Source organism: Oncorhynchus gorbuscha, unplaced genomic scaffold (genome assembly GCF_021184085.1).
Source record: "Oncorhynchus gorbuscha isolate QuinsamMale2020 ecotype Even-year unplaced genomic scaffold, OgorEven_v1.0 Un_scaffold_1580, whole genome shotgun sequence".
In the NCBI taxonomy this organism is placed as follows: domain Eukaryota; kingdom Metazoa; phylum Chordata; class Actinopteri; order Salmoniformes; family Salmonidae; genus Oncorhynchus; species Oncorhynchus gorbuscha.
The window spans coordinates 1-20,308 of NW_025746315.1; the positions used below are offsets into that span (position 1 = coordinate 1).

Here is a 20,308-nt window from a genome sequence, read left to right on the forward strand (position 1 = left end):
TCCTATCATATAATACTATCCTATCATATAATACTATCCCTATCAGAACATGGTTGTATTCCACTACCATTCAGGTGGAGAGAAGACGTGTGGTGACGGTCCTGGTCTGGAGGCCATGTTAGAGGATGATAAACACCTTCTGAACATCATCCTCGACATCAAGGTCAGCATTCTGTGTCCTTTTTTAAAGGTCATTTGAATTAGCTAAGTGGATGGTAATTGTCTTGGACATGTTGATGTCAACTTGGTGTCTATTATGATTCCTAATGCCAAAGCTCTTTAAATCTGTTGTGGAGTTAAAATGACTTTCACAGTCCAGTGTTTTGTTGTCTTGCCTCTTCGTCCTTGTGACCTGATTCCCTGACTGTTGGTCTAACTGGCTGCCTCATTAAGAAGTTTGTTTTGTTGTCTCTCCTCGTCTCCCTCTTCCTCCTCCTCTCGCTCCCTCTCAGCAATCGCTACAGTTTGCGTTTGACTCGGCCAGCGTGTACGCGCACCTTTGAGAGCTTCCGCGTCTTCTACAGTGAGAATGAGAGTCTGGACCTGGGACGCGCTCAGAGATCAGGATCACGGTACCGTAGCAACGCTCTTCATCATCGTCACCAACATCATCTATTCAATGAACTTACCAGGGAACAGAGAAAATGGATTAGCCAAGGCACTTCTTTTCAGTATATAGCTTTGAGTTTCTACAGGCAACACAAATACCACAGCAGCATATCCATTTTGTCTCAGTTCATTTCAGACCTTTGGATCCAATGAGGTCCTTGAGGCGTTTTCTGTATATTTCACAGTGGCAGATCAACACTCCCCATCTCTTTTTTTAAACGGTCTAGAGAGCCATAATGTGACTCGGTGCCCTGTCCTGTTCCCTGTAGGAGTGGCGTTTTCGCTGAGAGTCTGAAGAAGTACCACAGCGAACATAAAGAGGCCCTGGCCATCAAACAGAAGAGGCACCTGGGCCTGCTGCTGGTAGACACCACTCTGCTTAAAGGGAAGCTCCTCCCCTCACCACTACGCTGTCTGAGGTAGGAGGAGAGGAACAGTGTTCCCAGTGTTAATCACCCACTACAGCCTGGGCCTTTGCACTGTGGAGATCTGAAACGTATTCATTGGTATTAGCAATATGTACAAATATAAACTTCCACTTAGCCTATCAGAGGGCGAGTTTGAGCTATTATCAAATTGCTTACATGTCAAATCCTATCGGTTCTCCACAAGTCCATAGGGCTTAGGTTCAAGTGGTGGATTTGGGATTGGGCAGATCCATCCACTGACCAACATTAATGCCTCCCCTCCAGGCCATCAATGACATGCTCCCCTGCTGGCCAAGAGAAAGATTGACGCCATCATCGCTGAGGCTCAGGATGCCCAGTTCAAACTGGAGTTCATCCCCTCTGCAACTACAGAGTTCGTCAACTCCCTCACCTTCCTAGAGGAGATACAGGAGCGGGTAAGAGACGTTTTGTCTAGAGGAGATACAGGAGCGGGTAAGAGACGCTTTGTCTAGAGGGGATACAGGAGCGGGTAAGAGACGCTTTTTGTCTAGAGGGGATACAGGAGCAGGTAAGAGACGCTTTTGTCTAGAGGGGATACAGGAGCAGGTAAGAGACGCTTTTGTCTAGAGGGGATACAGGAGCGGGTAAGAGACACTTTTTGTCTAGAGGGGATACAGGAGCGGGTAAGAGACGCTTTTGTCTAGAGGGGATACAGCTTTGTAAGAATGGACTTTTTCGTGGCAGGTTAGGAGAACTTACGCAGTAGGGTTAGGAAAATGAACAAGCAGGTTAGGAGAACTTACGCAGTAGGGGGAAAATGAACATAGCAGGTTAGGAGAACTTACGCAGTAGGGGAGGAAAATGAACGTAGCATGTTAGAGAACTTACGCAGTAGGGTTGAGAAAATGAACATAGCAGGTTAGGAGAACTTACGCAGTAGGGTTAGGAAAATGAACGTAGCATGTTAGTAGGGCAGGAAAATGAACATAGCAGGTTAGGAGAACTTACGCAGTAGGGTTAGGAAAATGAACATAGCAGGTTAGAGAACTTATGCAGTAGGGTTAGGAAAATGAACATAGCAGGTTAGGAGAACTTATGCAGTAGGGTTAGGAAAATGGACATAGCAGGTTAGGAGTACTTACGCAGTAGGGTTAGGAAAATGAACGTAGCAGGTTAGGAGAATTAGGTTAAGGTTGACGGTCACACAGAGCCATAATCTTCTTCATTCAAGAGACTGACGCGTCCCAGAGTAGCGGACTCAGACCCAGAGTAGGGGACAGACCCAGACTAGGGAACTCAGACCCAGAGTAGGGGACAGACCCAGAGTAGGGGACTCAGACCCAGAGTAGAGGACTCAGACCCAGAGTAGGGACTCAGACCCAGAGTAGGGGGCTCAGACCCAGGGTAGGGGGCTCAGACCCAGGGTAGGGGCTCAGACCCAGGGTAGGGGGACTCAGACCCAGGGTAGGACTCAGACCCAGAGTAGGGAACTCAGACCCAGGGTAGCTGCTGACTCAGACCCAGAGTAGGGGACTCAGACCCAGGTAGGGGACTCAGACCCAGAGTAGGGACTCAGACCCAGAGTTGGGGACTAAGGGACAGACCCAGAGTAGGGGACTCAGACCCAGAGTAGGGGACTCAGACCCAGAGTAGGGGACTCAGACCCAGGGTAGCTGCTGACTCAGACCCAGAGTTGGGGACTCAGACCCAGAGTAGGGGACTAAGACCTAGAGTAGGGGACTCAGACCCAGAGTTGGGGACTCAGACCTAGAGTAAGGGACAGACCCAGATTAGGGGACTCAGACCCAGAGTAGGGACTCAGACCCAGAGTAGGGGAATCAGACCCAGGGTAGCTGCTGACTCAGACCCAGAGTTGGGGACTCAGACCCAGAGTAGGGGGGGACTCAGACCCAGAGTAGGGGACTCAGACCCAGAGTAGGGGACTCAGACCCAGAGTAGGGGACTCAGACCCAGAGTAGGGGACTCAGACCCAGAGTAGGGGACTCAGACCCAGAGTAGGGGACTCAGACCCAGAGTACTTTGTCACTTTGTATCACACTGTAGTCATTGTTACATTACTCATTACCAAACTCCTGGGAAAGATGACCAAGGGAGTCAGTAGTGTTGGATTCATGTTGTCAGGTGAAAGTCTTTCTTGGATGTTTCTGGGAAAGGACTTCGTCGAATTTCTGTTTTCAGCTAGCATGGCCCGCCTAGGAAAACATCTGGGGTAAACACTGCCAGTTCTTTCATGGTCTGTGTGTTTGTGTGTCAGATGGAGTGGTTGGACGAGCAGACAGAGACCGTGTCCCAGATGTACAAGCTGATAGACTCCTACTCCGTGCCCAGCCCTCCTGAGGACTTTGCCGTCTACGCCACCCTGAAACCCTCAGTCACCGGCGTACGCAACGCCATCGACAAGGCCGTGGGAGAGAAGGACGCCAACGTGGACAAGTTCTGTGTCCACCTGCAACGGGACATCACCGACCTCAACAAGGAGGTCAAGAGGGTCAAACAGCAGGCTCAGGTAACTAGAGGTCAAGGGTCAACGTTCAGATGCATTGTATCACACTAGCTTCAGCATCACGCTAAGGGTCAGTGTTTGTCCCCAGACAGGCTTTATAAACAACCGTGGAAAAAGCTAAGAATGTAGACATTAGTCTCTGGATATGACAGTCATTTACAGCTGGGTTCCTCGTCCCCAGGTCGTTGTGCTCTAAATCAACTGACCTGAAAAGATCATTTCGTCAGTCAGAGTAGGGTAAATAGAGATGTGTATGGGTTTGATCCAGACCAGGGAGGGACAACTTTGATGGGGTTTGGAGCCATTAAAAATCTGAACTCATAGTGAGTGGCCGCTGTGGCTCATGGGTCTGCATACCCACATTCAGGGAGGGGCGGCAGGGTAGCCTAGTGGTTAGGACTAGTAACCGGAAGGTTGCAAGTTCAAACCCCCGAGCTGACAAGGTACAAATCTGTCGTTCTGCCCCTGAACAGGCAGTTACCCCACTATTCCTAGGCCGTCATTGAAAATAAGAATTTGTTCTTAAATGACTTGCCTAGTTAAATAAAGGTAAAATAAACATCCATACCCACACACGCAGGCAGAGCCGGCCCTAGCCTTTTTGGGGCCCTAGGTGACATTTTGCTGCGAGTAAAACAGTTGCCCGTCCCTGACCCATGTATAACTGTGTGTATGTGTTGATCTCTGCTCCCCAGAACAATCAGATCATGGACATCAACGCTGAGCGGCCCAAGGTCCGTCTGCTGCTGGACGAGGTCCAGGTCTCCATAGACGAGCTGCAGAACCAGGCCTTCCAGTACAAGTCTTTCCAGAAGAACTTCAAGGTTCTACTATACTATACAATACTATACTATACTATACAATACAATATTCTACAGTACCATAATATACAATACAATACCATACTATACAATACCATACAATATCATACCATACAATACAATACCATACTATACAATACTATACTAATACTATACAATACTATACAATACCATACTATACAATACCATACCATACAATACAATACAATACAATACAATACAATACAATACCATACCATACCATACAATACCATACCATACCATACCATACCATACAATACCATACCATACCATACAATACCATACAATACCATACCATACCATACCATACAATACCATACCATACCATACAATACCATACTATACAATACCATACCATACCATACCATACCATACATACAATACAATACAATACAATACATACCATACTATACAATACAATACATAATACCATACCATACCATACCAATACAATACAATACAATACAATACCATACCATACCATACCATACCATACAATACATACAATACCATACTATACATAATACCATACCCAATACAATACAATTACAATACAATACTATACCATACATAATACATAATATAATACCATACCATACCATACCATACAATAATACCATACCATAATACAATACAATACAATACAATACCATACTATACCATACCATACAATACCATACAATACAATACAATACCATACAATACAATACTATACCATACCATACCATACCATACCATACCATACCATACCATACCATACATTACAATACAATACCATACCATACCATACCATACAATACCATACCATACCATACATTACAATACCATACCATACAATACAATACCATACTGTACCATGCTATACTATGCAATGCAATATTCTACAGTGCCATACTATACCATACTATACAATATTCTACAATTCAATACTATACAATACCATACTATACCATACTATACAATACAATATAATACAATACCATGCTATACAATTCCATACCATACTATACGATACTATACTATACAATACAATATTCTACAGTACCATAATATACAATACAATACTATACTATACAATACCATACAATACAATACCATACTATACAATACCATACAATACAATACCATACTATACAATACTATACAATACCATACTATACTATACTATGCAATACTATACAATACCATACAATACAATACCATACTATACAATACCATACAATACCATACAATACAATACCATACTATACAATACTATACAATACCATACTATACTATACTATACTATGCAATACTATAATACGCAATGCAATATTCTACAGTGCCATACTATACCATACTATACAATATTCTACAATACAATACTATACAATACCATACTATACAATACCATACTGTACCATACTATACAATATAATACAATACCATGCTATACGATACTATACTATACAATACAATATTCTACAATACAATACTATACAAAACAATACTATACGATTCAATAAATAAATTCATTCAAAATCCTACAATGTGATTTTCTGGATTTTTTTTCTCATTTTGTCTGTCATAGTTGAAGTGTACCTATGATGAAAATTACAGGCCTCTCTCATCTTTTTAAGTAGGAGAACTTGCACAATTGGTGGCTGACTAAATACTTTTTTGCCCCACTGTAGATGCAGAGTAAAAGGATACAGTACGTCTTCTGACCACTAGAAGACAGTAAAACACCACTTTTCACCATTGTTCCTTGAGAGAAACAGTATAGTTAAATGTAGAGTAACTTACTGTTGTGCGTTTAAGTATCTTCCTTTGGCACTTTTTCACACCTGGATGTGCATTGATTGAGGCAATTCAGATTAAGTGTCTCTTTCAAAGGATGCCTATATTCTCTGTCCCTCATTGACCCCTTTCTCCCTGGCCTTGGCACCCCGTCTTGTCCACTACCCTCAAGTAGAGTCACCCCTCTCTGACATCTAACCCCTTGCCTCTGTGGGTTGAGGTGACTGTATGTGGAGATGACTAAGTTTGAGCCGTTAGTGGAGATGAGTGACCCTCTCTGACCTCTAACCCATTGCCTCTGTAGGTGGAGGTGACTAAGTATGAGGCGTTAGTGGAGATGAGTGACATCTCTCTGACTTCTAACCCTGACCTCTGTAGGTGGAGGTGACTAAGTATGAGGCATTAGTGGAGATGAGTTGTCCCTCTCTGACCTCTAACCCCTGACCTCTGTAGGTGGAGATGACTAAGTATGATGCGTTAGTGGAGATGAGTGACCCTCTCTGAGCTCTAACCCCTGACCTCTGTAGGTGGAGGTGACTAGGTATGAGGCGTTAGAAGAGCTCAGTGACCCCTCTCTGACCTCTAACCCCTGACCTCTGTAGGTGGAGATGACTAAGTATGAGGCGTTAGTGGAGATGAGTGACCCCTCTCTGACCTCTGTAGGTGGAGGTGACTAGGTATGAGGCATTAGAAGAGCTCAGTGACCCATCTCTGACCTCTAACCCCTGACCTCTGTAGGTGGAGGTGACTAAGTATGAGGCGTTAGAAGAGATGAGTCATCCCTCTCTGACCTCTAACCCCTTGCCTCTGTAGGTGGAGGTGACTAAGTACGAGGCGTTAGAGGAGCTGAGTGCAGAGGTGAAACTGAAACAGCTGCTGTGGGACTCTCTGGAGGAGTGGGACGCCCTGCAGGCTGGCTGGATGGAGGTACAGTATGGAACCATGCAGGGGTTAGATATCACACACACAACACTGTGTTCCCTACCATACACTTCTGACAAAGGGGTTGTTCCTCTATTCTTCGCTGTCTCAAAGTCTCACCTTTTGCATTCTGACCACACTGCAAAAGTTAATACGATTTTGTCCGAAAATGAGGCGACAGCAACATATTCTAACTGCCTGTCTGTCTTCCTTCCTTCTCAGTGTATGTAGTCACAGTAGTATACTCCACCTGTCTTCTCAGTGTATGTAATAACAGTAGTATACTCCACCTGTCTTCTCATTGTATGTAATAACAGTAGTATACTCCACCTGTCTTCTCATTGTATGTAATAACAGTAGTATACTCCACCTGTCTTCTCAGTGTATGTAATAACAGTAGTATACTCACCTGTCTTCTCATTGTATGTAATAACAGTAGTATACTCCACCTGTCTTTCTCAGTGTATGTAATAACAGTAGTATACTCCACCTGTCTTCTCAGTGTATGTAATAACAGTAGTATACTCCACCTGTCTTCTCAGTGTATGTAATAACAGTAGTATACTCCACCTGTCTTCTCAGTGTATGTAATAACAGTAGTATACTCCACCTGTCTTCTCAGTGTATGTAATAACAGTAGTATACTCCACCTGTCTTCTCAGTGTATGTAATAACAGTAGTATACTCCACCTGTCTTCTCAGTGTATGTAATAACAGTAGTATACTCCACCTGTCTTCTCAGTGTATGTAATAACAGTAGTATACTCCACCTGTCTTCTCAGTGTATGTAATAACAGTAGTATACTCCACCTGTCTTCTCAGTGTATGTAATAACAGTAGTATACTCCACCTGTCTTCTCAGTGTATGTAATAACAGTAGTATACTCCACCTGTCTTCTCAGTGTATGTAATAACAGTAGTATACTCCACCTGTCTTCTCAGTGTATGTAATAACAGTAGTATACTCCACCTGTCTTCTCAGTGTATGTAATAACAGTAGTATACTCCACCTGTCTTCTCAGTGTATGTAATAACAGTAGTATACTCCACCTGTCTTCTCATTGTATGTAATAACAGTAGTATACTCCACCTGTCTTCTCATTGTATGTAATAACAGTAGTCCACCTGTCTTCTCAGTGTATGTAATAACAGTAGTATACTCCACCTGTCTTCTCAGTGTATGTAATAACAGTAGTATACTCCACCTGTCTTCTCAGTGTATGTAATAACAGTAGTATATCCACCTGTCTTCTCAGTGTATGTAATAACAGTAGTATACTCCACCTGTCTTCTCAGTGTATGTAATAACAGTAGTATACTCCACCTGTCTTCTCAGTGTATGTAATAACAGTAGTATACTCCACCTGTCTTCTCAGTGTATGTAATAACAGTAGTATACTCCACCTGTCTTCTCAGTGTATGTAATAACAGTAGTATACTCCACCTGTCTTCTCAGTGTATGTAATAACAGTAGTATACTCCACCTGTCTTCTCAGTGTATGTAATAACAGTAGTATACTCCACCTGTCTTCTCAGTGTATGTAATAACAGTAGTATACTCCACCTGTCTTCTCAGTGTATGTAATAACAGTAGTATACTCCACCTGTCTTCTCAGTGTATGTAATAACAGTAGTATACTCCACCTGTCTTCTCAGTGTATGTAATAACAGTAGTATACTCCACCTGTCTTCTCAGTGTATGTAATAACAGTAGTATACTCCACCTGTCTTCTCAGTGTATGTAATAACAGTAGTATACTCCACCTGTCTTCTCAGTGTATGTAATAACAGTAGTATACTCCACCTGTCTTCTCAGTGTATGTAATAACAGTAGTATACTCCACCTGTCTTCTCAGTGTATGTAGTAACAGTAGTATACTCCACCTGTCTTCTCAGTGTATGTAATAACAGTAGTATACTCCACCTGTCTTCTCAGTGTATGTAATAACAGTAGTATACTCCACCTGTCTTCTCAGTGTATGTAATAACAGTAGTATACTCCACCTGTCTTCTCAGTGTATGTAATAACAGTAGTATACTCCACCTGTCTTCTCAGTGTATGTAATAACAGTAGTATACTCCACCTGTCCTTCTCTCTCTCCCTCCCAGTGTAAGTTTGAGGAGTTGGACCCAGAGACTCTGAGTGCCCAGGTCAATAAATATGCCAAGTGTGTGAACCAGCTGGAGAAAGGCCTGCCACCCAACAGTGTGGTTCCACGACTCAAAGAGCACGTTGAGGGCATGAGGGAGAAGGTATGATGTGTGTTGTGTAGGATGATTCTCTCCAGTTGATGTAGATATGATGTGTGTTGTGTAGGATGATTCTCTCCAGTTGATGTAGATATGATGTGTGTTGTGTAGGATGATTCTCTCCAGTTGATGTAGATATGATGTGTGTTGTGTAGGAGGATTCTCTCCAGTTGATGTTGATATGATGTGTGTTGTGTAGGAGGATTCTCTCCAGTTGATGTAGATATGATGTGTGTTGTGTAGGATGATTCCTCCAGTTGATGTAGATATGATGTGTGTTGTGTAGGAGGATTCTCTCCAGTTGATGTTGATATGATGTGTGTTGTCTCTCCAGTTGATGTTGATATGATGTGTGTTGTGTAGGAGGATTCTCTCCAGTTGATGTTGATATGATGTGTGTTGTGTAGGAGTCGTCTCTCCAGTTGATGTAGATATGATGTGTGTTGTGTAGGAGGATTCTCTCCAGTTGATGTAGATATGATGTGTGTTGTATAGGATGTCTCAGTTGATGTGATAAGATGTGTAGGATGATTCTCTCAGTTGATGTAGATATGATGTGTGTTGTGTAGAGAGTCTCTCCAGTTGATGTAGATATGATGTGTGTTGTGTAGGATGATTCTCTCCAGTTGATGTAGATATGATGTGTGTTGTGTAGGATGAGTCTCCAGTTGATGTTGATAAGATGTGTAGGATGATTCTCTCCAGTTGATGTAGATATGATGTGTGTTGTAATAACAGGAGGATTCTCTCCAGTTGATGTAGATATGATGTGTGTTGTGTAGGATGAGTCTCTCCAGTTGATGTAGATATGATGTGTGTTGTGTAGGATGATTCTCTCCAGTTGATGTAGATATGATGTGTGTTGTGTAGGATGATTCTCTCAGTTGATGTAGATATGATGTGTGTTGTGTAGGATGATTCCTCCAGTTGATGTAGATATGATGTGTGTTGTGTAGGAGGATTCTCTCCAGTTGATGTTGATATGATGTGTGACAGAAGGCTGTTTTTTGTTACGGTCTGTAATGTACTGTATATGCATGAGGGTACAAAACATTAGGAACACCTGCTCTCTCCATGACAGACTGACCAGGTGCATCCAGGTGGCGATGATCCCTTATTGATGTCACTTGTTAAATCCACTTCAATAAGTGTAGATGAAGGGAGAGGAGGCAGGTTAAAGAAGGACTTTAAGCCAGTGAGATAATTGAGACATGGATTGTGTATGTGTGATATTCAGAGGGTGAATGGAAGACACCAGATTGAAGTGCCTGAATGGGGTATGGTAGTAGGTTCCAGGTGCACCAGTTTGAGTGTGTCAAGAACTGCACGCTGCTGGGTTTTTCACGCTCAACAGTTTCCTGCGTGTAACAAGAATGGTCCACCACCCAAAGGACATCCAGCCACCTTGACACAACTGTGGGATGCATTGGAGGATCTCTCCTTAGGCCAGCCTCCCTGTGGAACGCTTTCCACACCTTGTAGAGTCCATGTCCTGATGAATTGAGACTGTTCTGTAGGTCAGAAGGGGTGCAACTCAATATTAGGAAGGTGTTGCTAATGTTTTGTACACTCAGGGTGTGTGTGTGTTACCTGGCTGTGTGTGTGTGTTACTGGCTGTGTGTGTATGTGTTACCTGACTGTAGGTGTGTGTGTGTGTTACCTGGCTGTGGGTGTGTGTGTGTGTTACCTGGCTGTGTGGTGTGTTACCTGGTTGTAGGTGTGTGTGTGTGTTACCTGGCTGTGTAGGGTGTGTGTGTGTGTTACCTGGCTGTGGGTGTGTGTGTGTGTTACCTGGCTGTGATATGTGTGTGTGTGTGTTACCTGGCTGTGTGTGTGTGTTACCTGGCTGTGGGAGTGTGTGTGTGTTACCTGGCTGTGGGAGTGTGTGTGTGTTACCTGGCTGTGTGTGTGTGTGTGTTATCTGGCTGTGGGTGTGTGTGTGTGTTACCTGGCTGTGTGTGTGTGTTATCTGGCTGTGTGTGTGTGTGTGTTATCTGGCTGTGGGTGTGTGTGTGTGTTACCTGGCTGTGTGTGTGTGTTATCTGGCTGTGGGTGTGTGTGTGTGTTACCTGGCTGTGTGTGTGTGTTATCTGGCTGTGGGTGTGTGTTATCTGGCTGTGGGTGTGTGTGTGTGTTACCTGGCTGTGTGTGTGTGTTATCTGGCTGTGGGTGTGTGTGTGTGTTACCTGGCTGTGTGTGTGTGTTATCTGGCTGTGGGTGTGTGTGTGTGTTACCTGGCTGTGTGTGTGTGTGTGTGTTATCTGGCTGTGGGTGTGTGTTGTCTGGCTGTGGTGTGTGTGTGTGTTACCTGGCTGTGTGTGTGTGTTATCTGGCTGTGGGTGTGTGTGTGTGTTACCTGGCTGTGTGTGTGTGTTATCTGGCTGTGGGTGTGTGTGTGTGTTACCTGGCTGTGTGTGTGTGTGTTGTGTGTGTGTGTGTGTGTGTGTGTGTGTGTGTGTGTGTGTACCTGGCTGTGTGTGTGTGTGTGTGTGTGGGTGTGTGTGTGTGTGTGTGCTGTGTGTGTGTGTGTGTGTGTGTGTGTGTGTGTGTGTTATCTGGCTGTGTGTGTGTGTGTTACCTGGCTGTGTGTGTGTGTGTGTTATCTGGCTGTGGGTGTGTGTGTGTGTGTTACCTGACTGTGTGTGTGTGTTATCTGGCTGTGGGTGTGTGTGTGTGTTACCTGGCTGTGGGTGTGTGTGTGTGTTACCTGGCTGTGGGTGTGTGTGTGTTATCTGGCTGTGTGTGTGTGTGTTACCTGGCTGTGTGTGTGTGTGTGTTATCTGGCTGTGGGTGTGTGTGTGTGTGTTACCTGACTGTGTGTGTGTGTTATCTGGCTGTAGGTGTGTGTGTGTGTTACCTGGCTGTGGGTGTGTGTGTGTGTTACCTGGCTGTGGGTGTGTGTGTGTTATCTGGCTGTGGGTGTGTGTGTGTGTGTGTTACCTGGCTGTGTGTGTGTGTGTGTTATCTGGCTGTGGGTGTGTGTGTTACCTGGCTGTGGGAGTGTGTGTGTGTGTGTTACCTGGCTGTGGGTGTGTGTGTGTTATCTGGCTGTGGGTGAGTGTGTGTGTGTGTTACCTGGCTGTGGGTGTGTGTGTGTGTGTGTTACCTGGCTGTGGGTGTGTGTGTTACTTGGCTGTGGGTGTGTGTAACGTGTGTGTTACCTGGCTGTGGGTGTGTGTGTAACGTGTGTCTTTTCTCCCTCCAGCTCCCAGTGATCACAGACCTGCGTAACCCGTGTCTGAAGGGCAGACACTGGGAGATTCTGGAGGCCGTCATAGAGGCCAGTCTCCTGGAGGAACCTCAAACTCTGGCCTCTCTGGAGGGACTCAACATCTTCAGCTACAGCGACATGGACGATACAGGAGGTAACACCCTCCCTCTGCTATGACATGGACATACAGGAGGTACCACCCTCCCTCTGCTATGACATGGACATACAGGAGGTACCACCCTCCCTCTGCTATGACATGGACATACTGGAGGTAACATCTGCTATGACCCTCCCTCTGCTATGACATGGACATACAGGAGGTAACACCCTGGACCAGGAGGTAACATCTGCTATGACATGGACATACAGGAGGTAACATCTGCTATGACATGGACATACAGAGGTAACATCTGCTATGACATGGACATACAGGAGGTAACATCTGCTATGACATGGACATACAGGAGGTAACATCTGCTATGACATGGACATACAGGAGGTAACATCTGCTATGACATGGACATACAGGAGGTAACATCTGCTATGACATGGACATACAGGAGGTAACATCTGCTGCTATGACATGGACATGTAACATGGACATACAGGAGGTAACATCTGCTATGACATGGACATACAGGAGGACCGACCACAGACTTGTTGATGTAGTTGTATGTATCCATTCCGTTGTAGCAGGTGAACCAGGCCAAACAGAAGCAGTACAGTAAAGTGTTTGACCCAGTCTGGTTCTCCTCTTCCAGGTGTCAGGACAGGCTTCAGGAGAGGCATCGCTGGAGACCATCCTTAAAAGGTAGGAAAGACCCAGGAAGTACATGTTGTAGTTCTACTTCTGTAAACTAAACTCAACCCCACTGTGTAGGTTGAGGATTCCTGGAAGACCACGGGGTTTCCGGTTCTCTCCCACCGGGAGTCTAAAGACCTGTTCATCCTGGGAGGAACTGATGACATTCAGGTGCTGCTGGATGACAGTACCATCAACATGGCCACGGTGGCGTCCTCTCGCTACGTCGGACCCATCAAGACCAGAGTAGACGAGTGGCAGAGGCAGCTAAACCTCTTCAGCCAGACACTGGTGAGACCGAGACCAATCACATTAATTTACTGTTTTGGCTAAACTCAAGGTGAGAGACTAGAGACCAGGTCAAATGGATGATAGTCTGTGATGATGCTGTTTCATATGTCAAATGGTCATGTATCAAATGCTAATGGTCATGTATCAAATGCTAATGGTCATGTATCAAATGCTAATGGTCATGTTTCAAATGATAATGGTCATGTATCAAATGCTAATGGTCATGTATCAAATGCTAATGGTCATGTTTCAAATGATAATGGTCATGTATCAAATGCTAATGGTCATGTATCAAATGCTAGTGGTCACGTATCAAATGATAATGGTCATGTATCAAATGCTAATGTTCATGTTTCAAATGATAATGGTCATGTATCAAATGCTAATGGTCATGTATCAAATGCTAATGGTCACGTATCAAATGATAATGGTCATGTATCAAATGATAATGTTCATGTTTCAAATGATAATGGTCATGTATCAAATGCTAATGGTCATGTATCAAATGCTAGTGGTCATGTATCAAATGCTAATGGTCATATATCAAATGCTAATGGTCATATATCAAATGCTAATGGTCACGTATCAAATGCTAATGGTCATATCAAATGCTAATGGTCATGTATCGAATGCTAATGGTCATGTATCAAATGCTAATGGTCATGTATCAAATGCTAATGGGCATGTATCAAATGCTAATGGTCATGTATCGAATGCTAATGGTCATGTATCGAATGCTAATGGTCATGTATCAAATGCTAGGTAATTCTCTCTAGTCCTTCTCCCCCTCTACCCTTCTAATCCTAACCCTCTTTCTCTCACTGATTTACCTCTCCCTCCCTCCCTCCCTCCCTCCCTCCCTCCCTCCCTCCCTCCCTCTCTCTCTCTCTCTCTCTCTCTCTCTCTCTCTATCCCCCTCTCTCTCTCTCCCCCTCTCTCTCTCTCTCCCCTTCCCTCCCTCCCTCTCTCTCTCTCTCTCTCTCTCTCTCTCTCTCTCTCTCTCTCTCTCTTACTCCCCTTCCTTCCTCCCTCTCTCTCTCTCTCTCTGTCCCCCCCTCCCTCCCTCCCTCCCTCCTGTAGGAAGAGTGGCTGACGTGTCAGCGTAACTGGCTGTATCTGAGAGTATCTTCAGTGCTCCAGACATCCAGAGACAGCTTCCTGCTGAAGCCAAGATGTTCCTCCAGGTGGACAAGTCCTGGAAGGAGATTATGAGGAAGGTCAACAGGCTTCCCAATGCTCTGAGGGCTGCTACACAGCCAGGTAACTAACTCTCTCTCACACACATACTCACACACTCGAGAGAGAGAGAGAGAGAGAGAGAGAGAGAGAGAGAGAGAGAGAGAGAGAGAGAGAGAGAGAGAGAGAGAGAGAGAGAGAGAGAGAGAGAGAGAGAGAGAGAGAGAGAGAGAGAGAGAGAGAGAGAGAGAGAGAGAGAGAGAGAGAGAGAGAGAGAGAGAGAGAGAGAGAGAGAGAGAGAGAGAGAGAGAGAGAGAGGTATCACCTCCCCCTCCCCTGTTCTCTTTGTCTCTCTACAGGTCTGCTGGAGATCTTCCAGAACAACAACGCCCTGCTAGACCAGATCCAGAAGTGTCTGGAGGCCTACCTGGAGTCCAAGAGAGTCATCTTCCCAGGTACTGTGCTGTCTGCATGTCTCTCTCTAGGACCAGGATTGGTGGTCAACGTCTGAACCACTTGGTTAAGTCTCACTGTGTTGTGATGTACCCTGTGGTGAAATGTTGGAAGACACTTCCTGAATCAACGCGTCCGTCTCTCGGTACCGTTCCCAGGTTCTACTTCCTGTCCAACGATGAGCTCCTGGAGATCTTGGCTCAGACCAGGAACCCCAGGCCGTTCAGCCCCACCTCAGGAAGTGTTTTGATGCTATCGCCCGCCTGGAGTTCGCCCTGCTGCCCCCTCCGCCCCGGCGCCATGACAACGCAGCCTGCAGACGGAGAACAGGAGAAGGTCTACAGCAACGACATTCTGGCCATGGTCTCACCTGAAGGAGAGAAGGTAGGTAATATACTGGTCATGGTCTCACCTGAGAGAGAGAAGGTAGGTAATATACTGGTCATGGTCTCACCTGAAGGATAGAACGTAGGTAATATACTGGTCATGGTCTCACCTGAGAGAGAGAAGGTAGGTAATATACTGGTCATGGTCTCACCTGAAGGAGAGATGGTAGGTAATATACTGGTCATGGTCTCACCTGAGGGAGAGAAGGTAGGTAATATACTGGTCATGGTCTCACCTGAAGGAGAGGAGGTAGGTAATATACTGGTCATGGTCTCATCTGAAGGAGAAGGTAGGTAATATACTGGTCATGGTCTCACCTGAAGGAGAGAAGGTAAGTAATATACTGGTCATGGTCTCACCTGAGGGAGAGGAGGTAGGTAATATACTGGTCATGGTCTCACCTGAGAGAGAGAAGGTAGGTAATATACTGGTCATGGTCTCACCTGAGAGAAAGAAGGTAGGTAATATACTGGTCATGGTCTCACCTGAAGGAGAGAAGGTAGGTAATATACTGGTCATGGTCTCACCTGAGGGAGAGAAGGTAGGTAATATACTGGTCATGGTCTCACCTGAAGGAGAGATGGTAAGTAATATACTGGTCATGGTCTCACCTGAGAGAGAGAAGGTAGGTAATATACTGGTCATGGTCTCACCTGAAGGAGAGAAGGTAAGTAATATACTGGTCATGGTCTCACCTGAAGAGAGAAGGTAGGTAATATACTGGTCATGGTCTCTGAGAGGAGGTAGGTAATATACTGGTCATGGTCTCACCTGAGGAGAGGAGGTAGGTAATATACTGGTCATGGTCTCACCTGAAGAGAGATGGTAGGTAATATACTGGTCATGGTCTCATACTGGTCATGGTCTCACCTGAATGAGAGATGGTAGGTAATATACTGGTCATGGTCTCACCTGAATGAGAGATGGTAGGTAATATACTGGTCATGGTCTCACCTGAATGAGAGATGGTAGGTAATATACTGGTCATGGTCTCACCTGAATGAGAGATGGTAGGTAATATACTGGTCATGGTCTCACCTGAATGAGAGATGGTAGGTAATATCTGATGGTCTCACCTGAGAGAGAGGAGGTAGGTAATATACTGGTCATGGTCTCATCTGAATGAGAGATGGTAGGTAATATACTGGTCATGGTCTCACCTGAAGGAGAAGGTAGGTAATATACTGGTCATGGTCTCACCTGAGAGAGAGGAGGAAGGTAATATACTGGTCATGGTCTCACCTGAAGGAGAGAAGGTAGGTAATATACTGGTCATGGTCTCACCTGAATGAGAGATGGTAGGTAATATACTGGTCATGGTCTCACCTGAGAGAGAGGAGGAAGGTAATATACTGGTCATGGTCTCACCTGAGAGAGAGGAGGAAGGTAATATACTGATAATGGTCTCACCTGAAGGAGAAGGTAGGTAATATACTGGTCATGGTCTCACCTGAAGGAGAGGAGGTAGGTAATATACTGGTCATGGTCTCACCTGAGAGAGAGGAGGTAGGTAATATACTGGTCATGGTCTCACCTGAAGGAGAGAAGGTAGGTAATATACTGGTCATGGTCTCACCTGAAGGAGAGGAGGTAGGTAATATACTGGTCATGGTCTCACCTGAAGGAGAGGAGGTAGGTAATATACTGGTCATGGTCTCACCTGAAGGAGAAGGTAGGTAATATACTGATCATGGTCTCACCTGAAGGAGAATGTAGGTAATATACTGGTCATGGTCTCACCTGAAGGAGAGGAGGTAGGTAATATACTGGTCATGGTCTCACCTGAGAGAGAGGAGGTAGGTAATATACTGGTCATGGTCTCACCTGAAGGGGAGAAGGTAGGTAATATACTGGTCATGGTCTCACCTGAAGGAGAGGAGGTAGGTAATATACTGATCATGGTCTCACCTGAAGGAGAATGTAGGTAATATACTGGTCATGGTCTCATCTGAAGGAGAGGAGGTAGGTAATATACTGATCATGGTCTCACCTGAAGGAGAAGGTAGGTAATATACTGGTCATGGTCTCACCTGAAGGAGAGGAGGTAGGTAATATACTGATCATGGTCTCACCTGAAGGAGAATGTAGGTAATATACTGGTCATGGTCTCATCTGAAGGAGAGGAGGTAGGTAATATACTGATCATGGTCTCACCTGAAGGAGAAGGTAGGTAATATACTGGTCATGGTCTCACCTGAAGGAGAAGGTAGGTAATATACTGGTCATGGTCTCACCTGAAGGAGAGGAGGTAGGTAATATACTGGTCATGGTCATCTGATCATGGTCTCACCTGAAGGAGAGGAGGTAGGTAATATACTGGTCATGGTCTCACCTGAAGGAGAAGGTAGGTAATATACTGGTCATGGTCTCACCTGAAGGAGAAGGTAGGTAATATACTGGTCATGGTCTCACCTGAAGGAGAGGAGGTAGGTAATATACTGGTCATGGTCTCACCTGAAGGAGAGGAGGTAGGTAATATACTGGTCATGGTCTCACCTGAAGGAGAAGGTAGGTAATATACTGGTCATGGTCTCACCTGAAGGAGAGGAGGTAGGTAATATACTGGTCATGGTCTCACCTGAAGGAGAAGGTAGGTAATATACTGGTCATGGTCTCACCTGAAGGAGAAGGTAGGTAATATACTGGTCATGGTCTCACCTGAAGGAGAGGTAGGTAATATACTGGTCATGGTCTCACCTAGGTAGGTAATATACTGGTCATGGTCTCACCTGAAGGAGAGGAGGTAGGTAATATACTGGTCATGGTCTCACCTGAAGGAGAGGAGGTAGGTAATATACTGGTCATGGTCTCACCTGAAGGAGAGGAGGTAGGTAATATACTGGTCATGGTCTCACCTGAAGGAGAATGGTCTCATGGTCTCACCTGAAGGAGAGGAGGTAGGTAATATACTGGTCATGGTCTCATCTGAAGGAGAGGAGACCTCCCTGTCTTTCTCTCTGTTGATTATTTCACTGTCACTGGAGATGGATCTTCAGACGTCAAGATGGACATAACAAAGTTTTTAATGAAAATCTTATCCTTGACTTCCATTACAATATTCTGTGTGTGTGTAGGTGGGCCTGGCTAAAGGTCTGAAGGCGCGTGGTAACGTAGAGGACTGGCTGGGTAAAGTAGAGGAGGCCATGTTCTCTTCCCTCCGCCGCCTCAGCAAGGCCTCCATCGCTGACTACCAGAGTAAAGAACGAGAGGAGTGGGTGGTGGCTGGACACCCCTCACACACACACACACACACACACACACACACACACACACACACACACACACACACACACACACACACACACACACACACACACACACACACACACACACACACACACACACACACACACACACACACACACACACACACACACTACACTAACCTCCATCGCTGACTACCAGAGCAAACAACGAGAATAGCCTCTGAAGAAATGAATTAATTCCTATTGTATGATTATCATGTGTTGTAAACCTGGTGTCTGTAAGAGGTTAATGTCCAGCTGCAGTGTCTCTGTGTCCACCAGGTGGTGTTAACCATCAGTCAGTTGATGTGGTGCAGAGACCTGGACGGCTGTCTGGAGGGAGACCACGACCACTTCATGGCCCTGCAGGACTTTGAATATGTCAACATTGATGTACGACCGTCCACAATGATTGTTTTCAACAGCCTTACGGTGGTGACAGCACCTTGACACAGAGATGTTTATCTTTATAGAAATACTTTGGTTTTTTTATCATTTGATGATTCTCCTCGTGTCTGTCTGTCTGCTTGTCTGTCTGCTTGTCTGTCTGCCTGCCTCCCTACTTGTCTGTCTCTCTATCTATCTGTCTGTCTGTCTGTCTATAGAGGCTGAATGCCCTAGCAGCCCTGGTTCGAGGCCAACTCCCCAACCTGCACCGTAACATCATCACAGCTCTCATCACCGTAGACGTGCACGCCAGGGACATTGTCACAGACCTCGTGGCCCGGAAGGTATTGTACGCCTGCAAACCACCCACTGCATCATGGGAAGTGTAGTTCATTAAAAAATATTGTTTTACATAAATCAACTTGTCTGATCAAAAATAACAGTTTATGTCCTGTTTATTTGGCCTTAACCTTGATTAGTGACCAAGGCTGTGTGTGTGTGTGTGTGTGTGTGTGTGTGTGTGTGTGTGTGTGTGTGTGTGTGTGTGTGTGTGTGTGTGTGTGTGTGTGTGTGTGTGTGTGTGTGTGTGTGTGTGTGTGTGTGTGTGTGTGTGTGTGTGTGTGTGTGTGTGTGTGTGTGTGTGTGTGTGTGTGTGTGTAGGTTGACTCCAGCAGTAACTTTGAGTGGCAAAGGCAGCTGCGTTACTACTGGGACTTGGACCTAGATAACTGTGTGGCCAGGATGGCTCTGTCCACCTACATCTATGGATATGAATACCTGGGGGCCTGCCCTCGCCTCGTCATAACCCCACTCACGGTAACACACACACACACACACACACACACACACACACACACACACACACACACACACACACACACACACACACACACACACACACACACACACACACACACACAAGACAGTGACAAACAATGTATCAAAGCAACAGTCTAAGATATTGCAGATGGTATCCTTCTGTGCATGATTGTCTTGGTGTGTGTGTGTGTGTGTGTGTGTGTGTGTGTGTGTGTGTGTGTGT

The 20,308-nt window shown here is 45.2% G+C and overlaps 1 protein-coding gene across 1 annotated transcript in view; it reads left to right on the forward strand.

The window, feature by feature from the left end:
• Positions 1 to 49: 49 nt before the first annotated feature.
• Positions 50 to 20,308, forward strand: part of LOC124023306 (dynein axonemal heavy chain 6-like) — a gene marked incomplete at its 3' end in the record, with an annotated part of 130,705 nt that continues 110,446 nt past the window's right edge. The window contains 21 exon segments of the mRNA XM_046337817.1: positions 50 to 174; positions 453 to 572; positions 879 to 1,028; positions 1,321 to 1,453; positions 3,274 to 3,525; positions 4,218 to 4,346; positions 6,957 to 7,070; positions 9,174 to 9,317; positions 12,520 to 12,679; positions 13,294 to 13,335; positions 13,404 to 13,618; positions 14,699 to 14,732; positions 14,735 to 14,878; positions 15,154 to 15,243; positions 15,399 to 15,461; positions 15,464 to 15,536; positions 15,538 to 15,631; positions 18,709 to 18,869; positions 19,158 to 19,272; positions 19,485 to 19,610; positions 19,927 to 20,082. Coding sequence (XP_046193773.1) covers positions 50 to 174; positions 453 to 572; positions 879 to 1,028; positions 1,321 to 1,453; positions 3,274 to 3,525; positions 4,218 to 4,346; positions 6,957 to 7,070; positions 9,174 to 9,317; positions 12,520 to 12,679; positions 13,294 to 13,335; positions 13,404 to 13,618; positions 14,699 to 14,732; positions 14,735 to 14,878; positions 15,154 to 15,243; positions 15,399 to 15,461; positions 15,464 to 15,536; positions 15,538 to 15,631; positions 18,709 to 18,869; positions 19,158 to 19,272; positions 19,485 to 19,610; positions 19,927 to 20,082 — 2,640 coding nt within the window.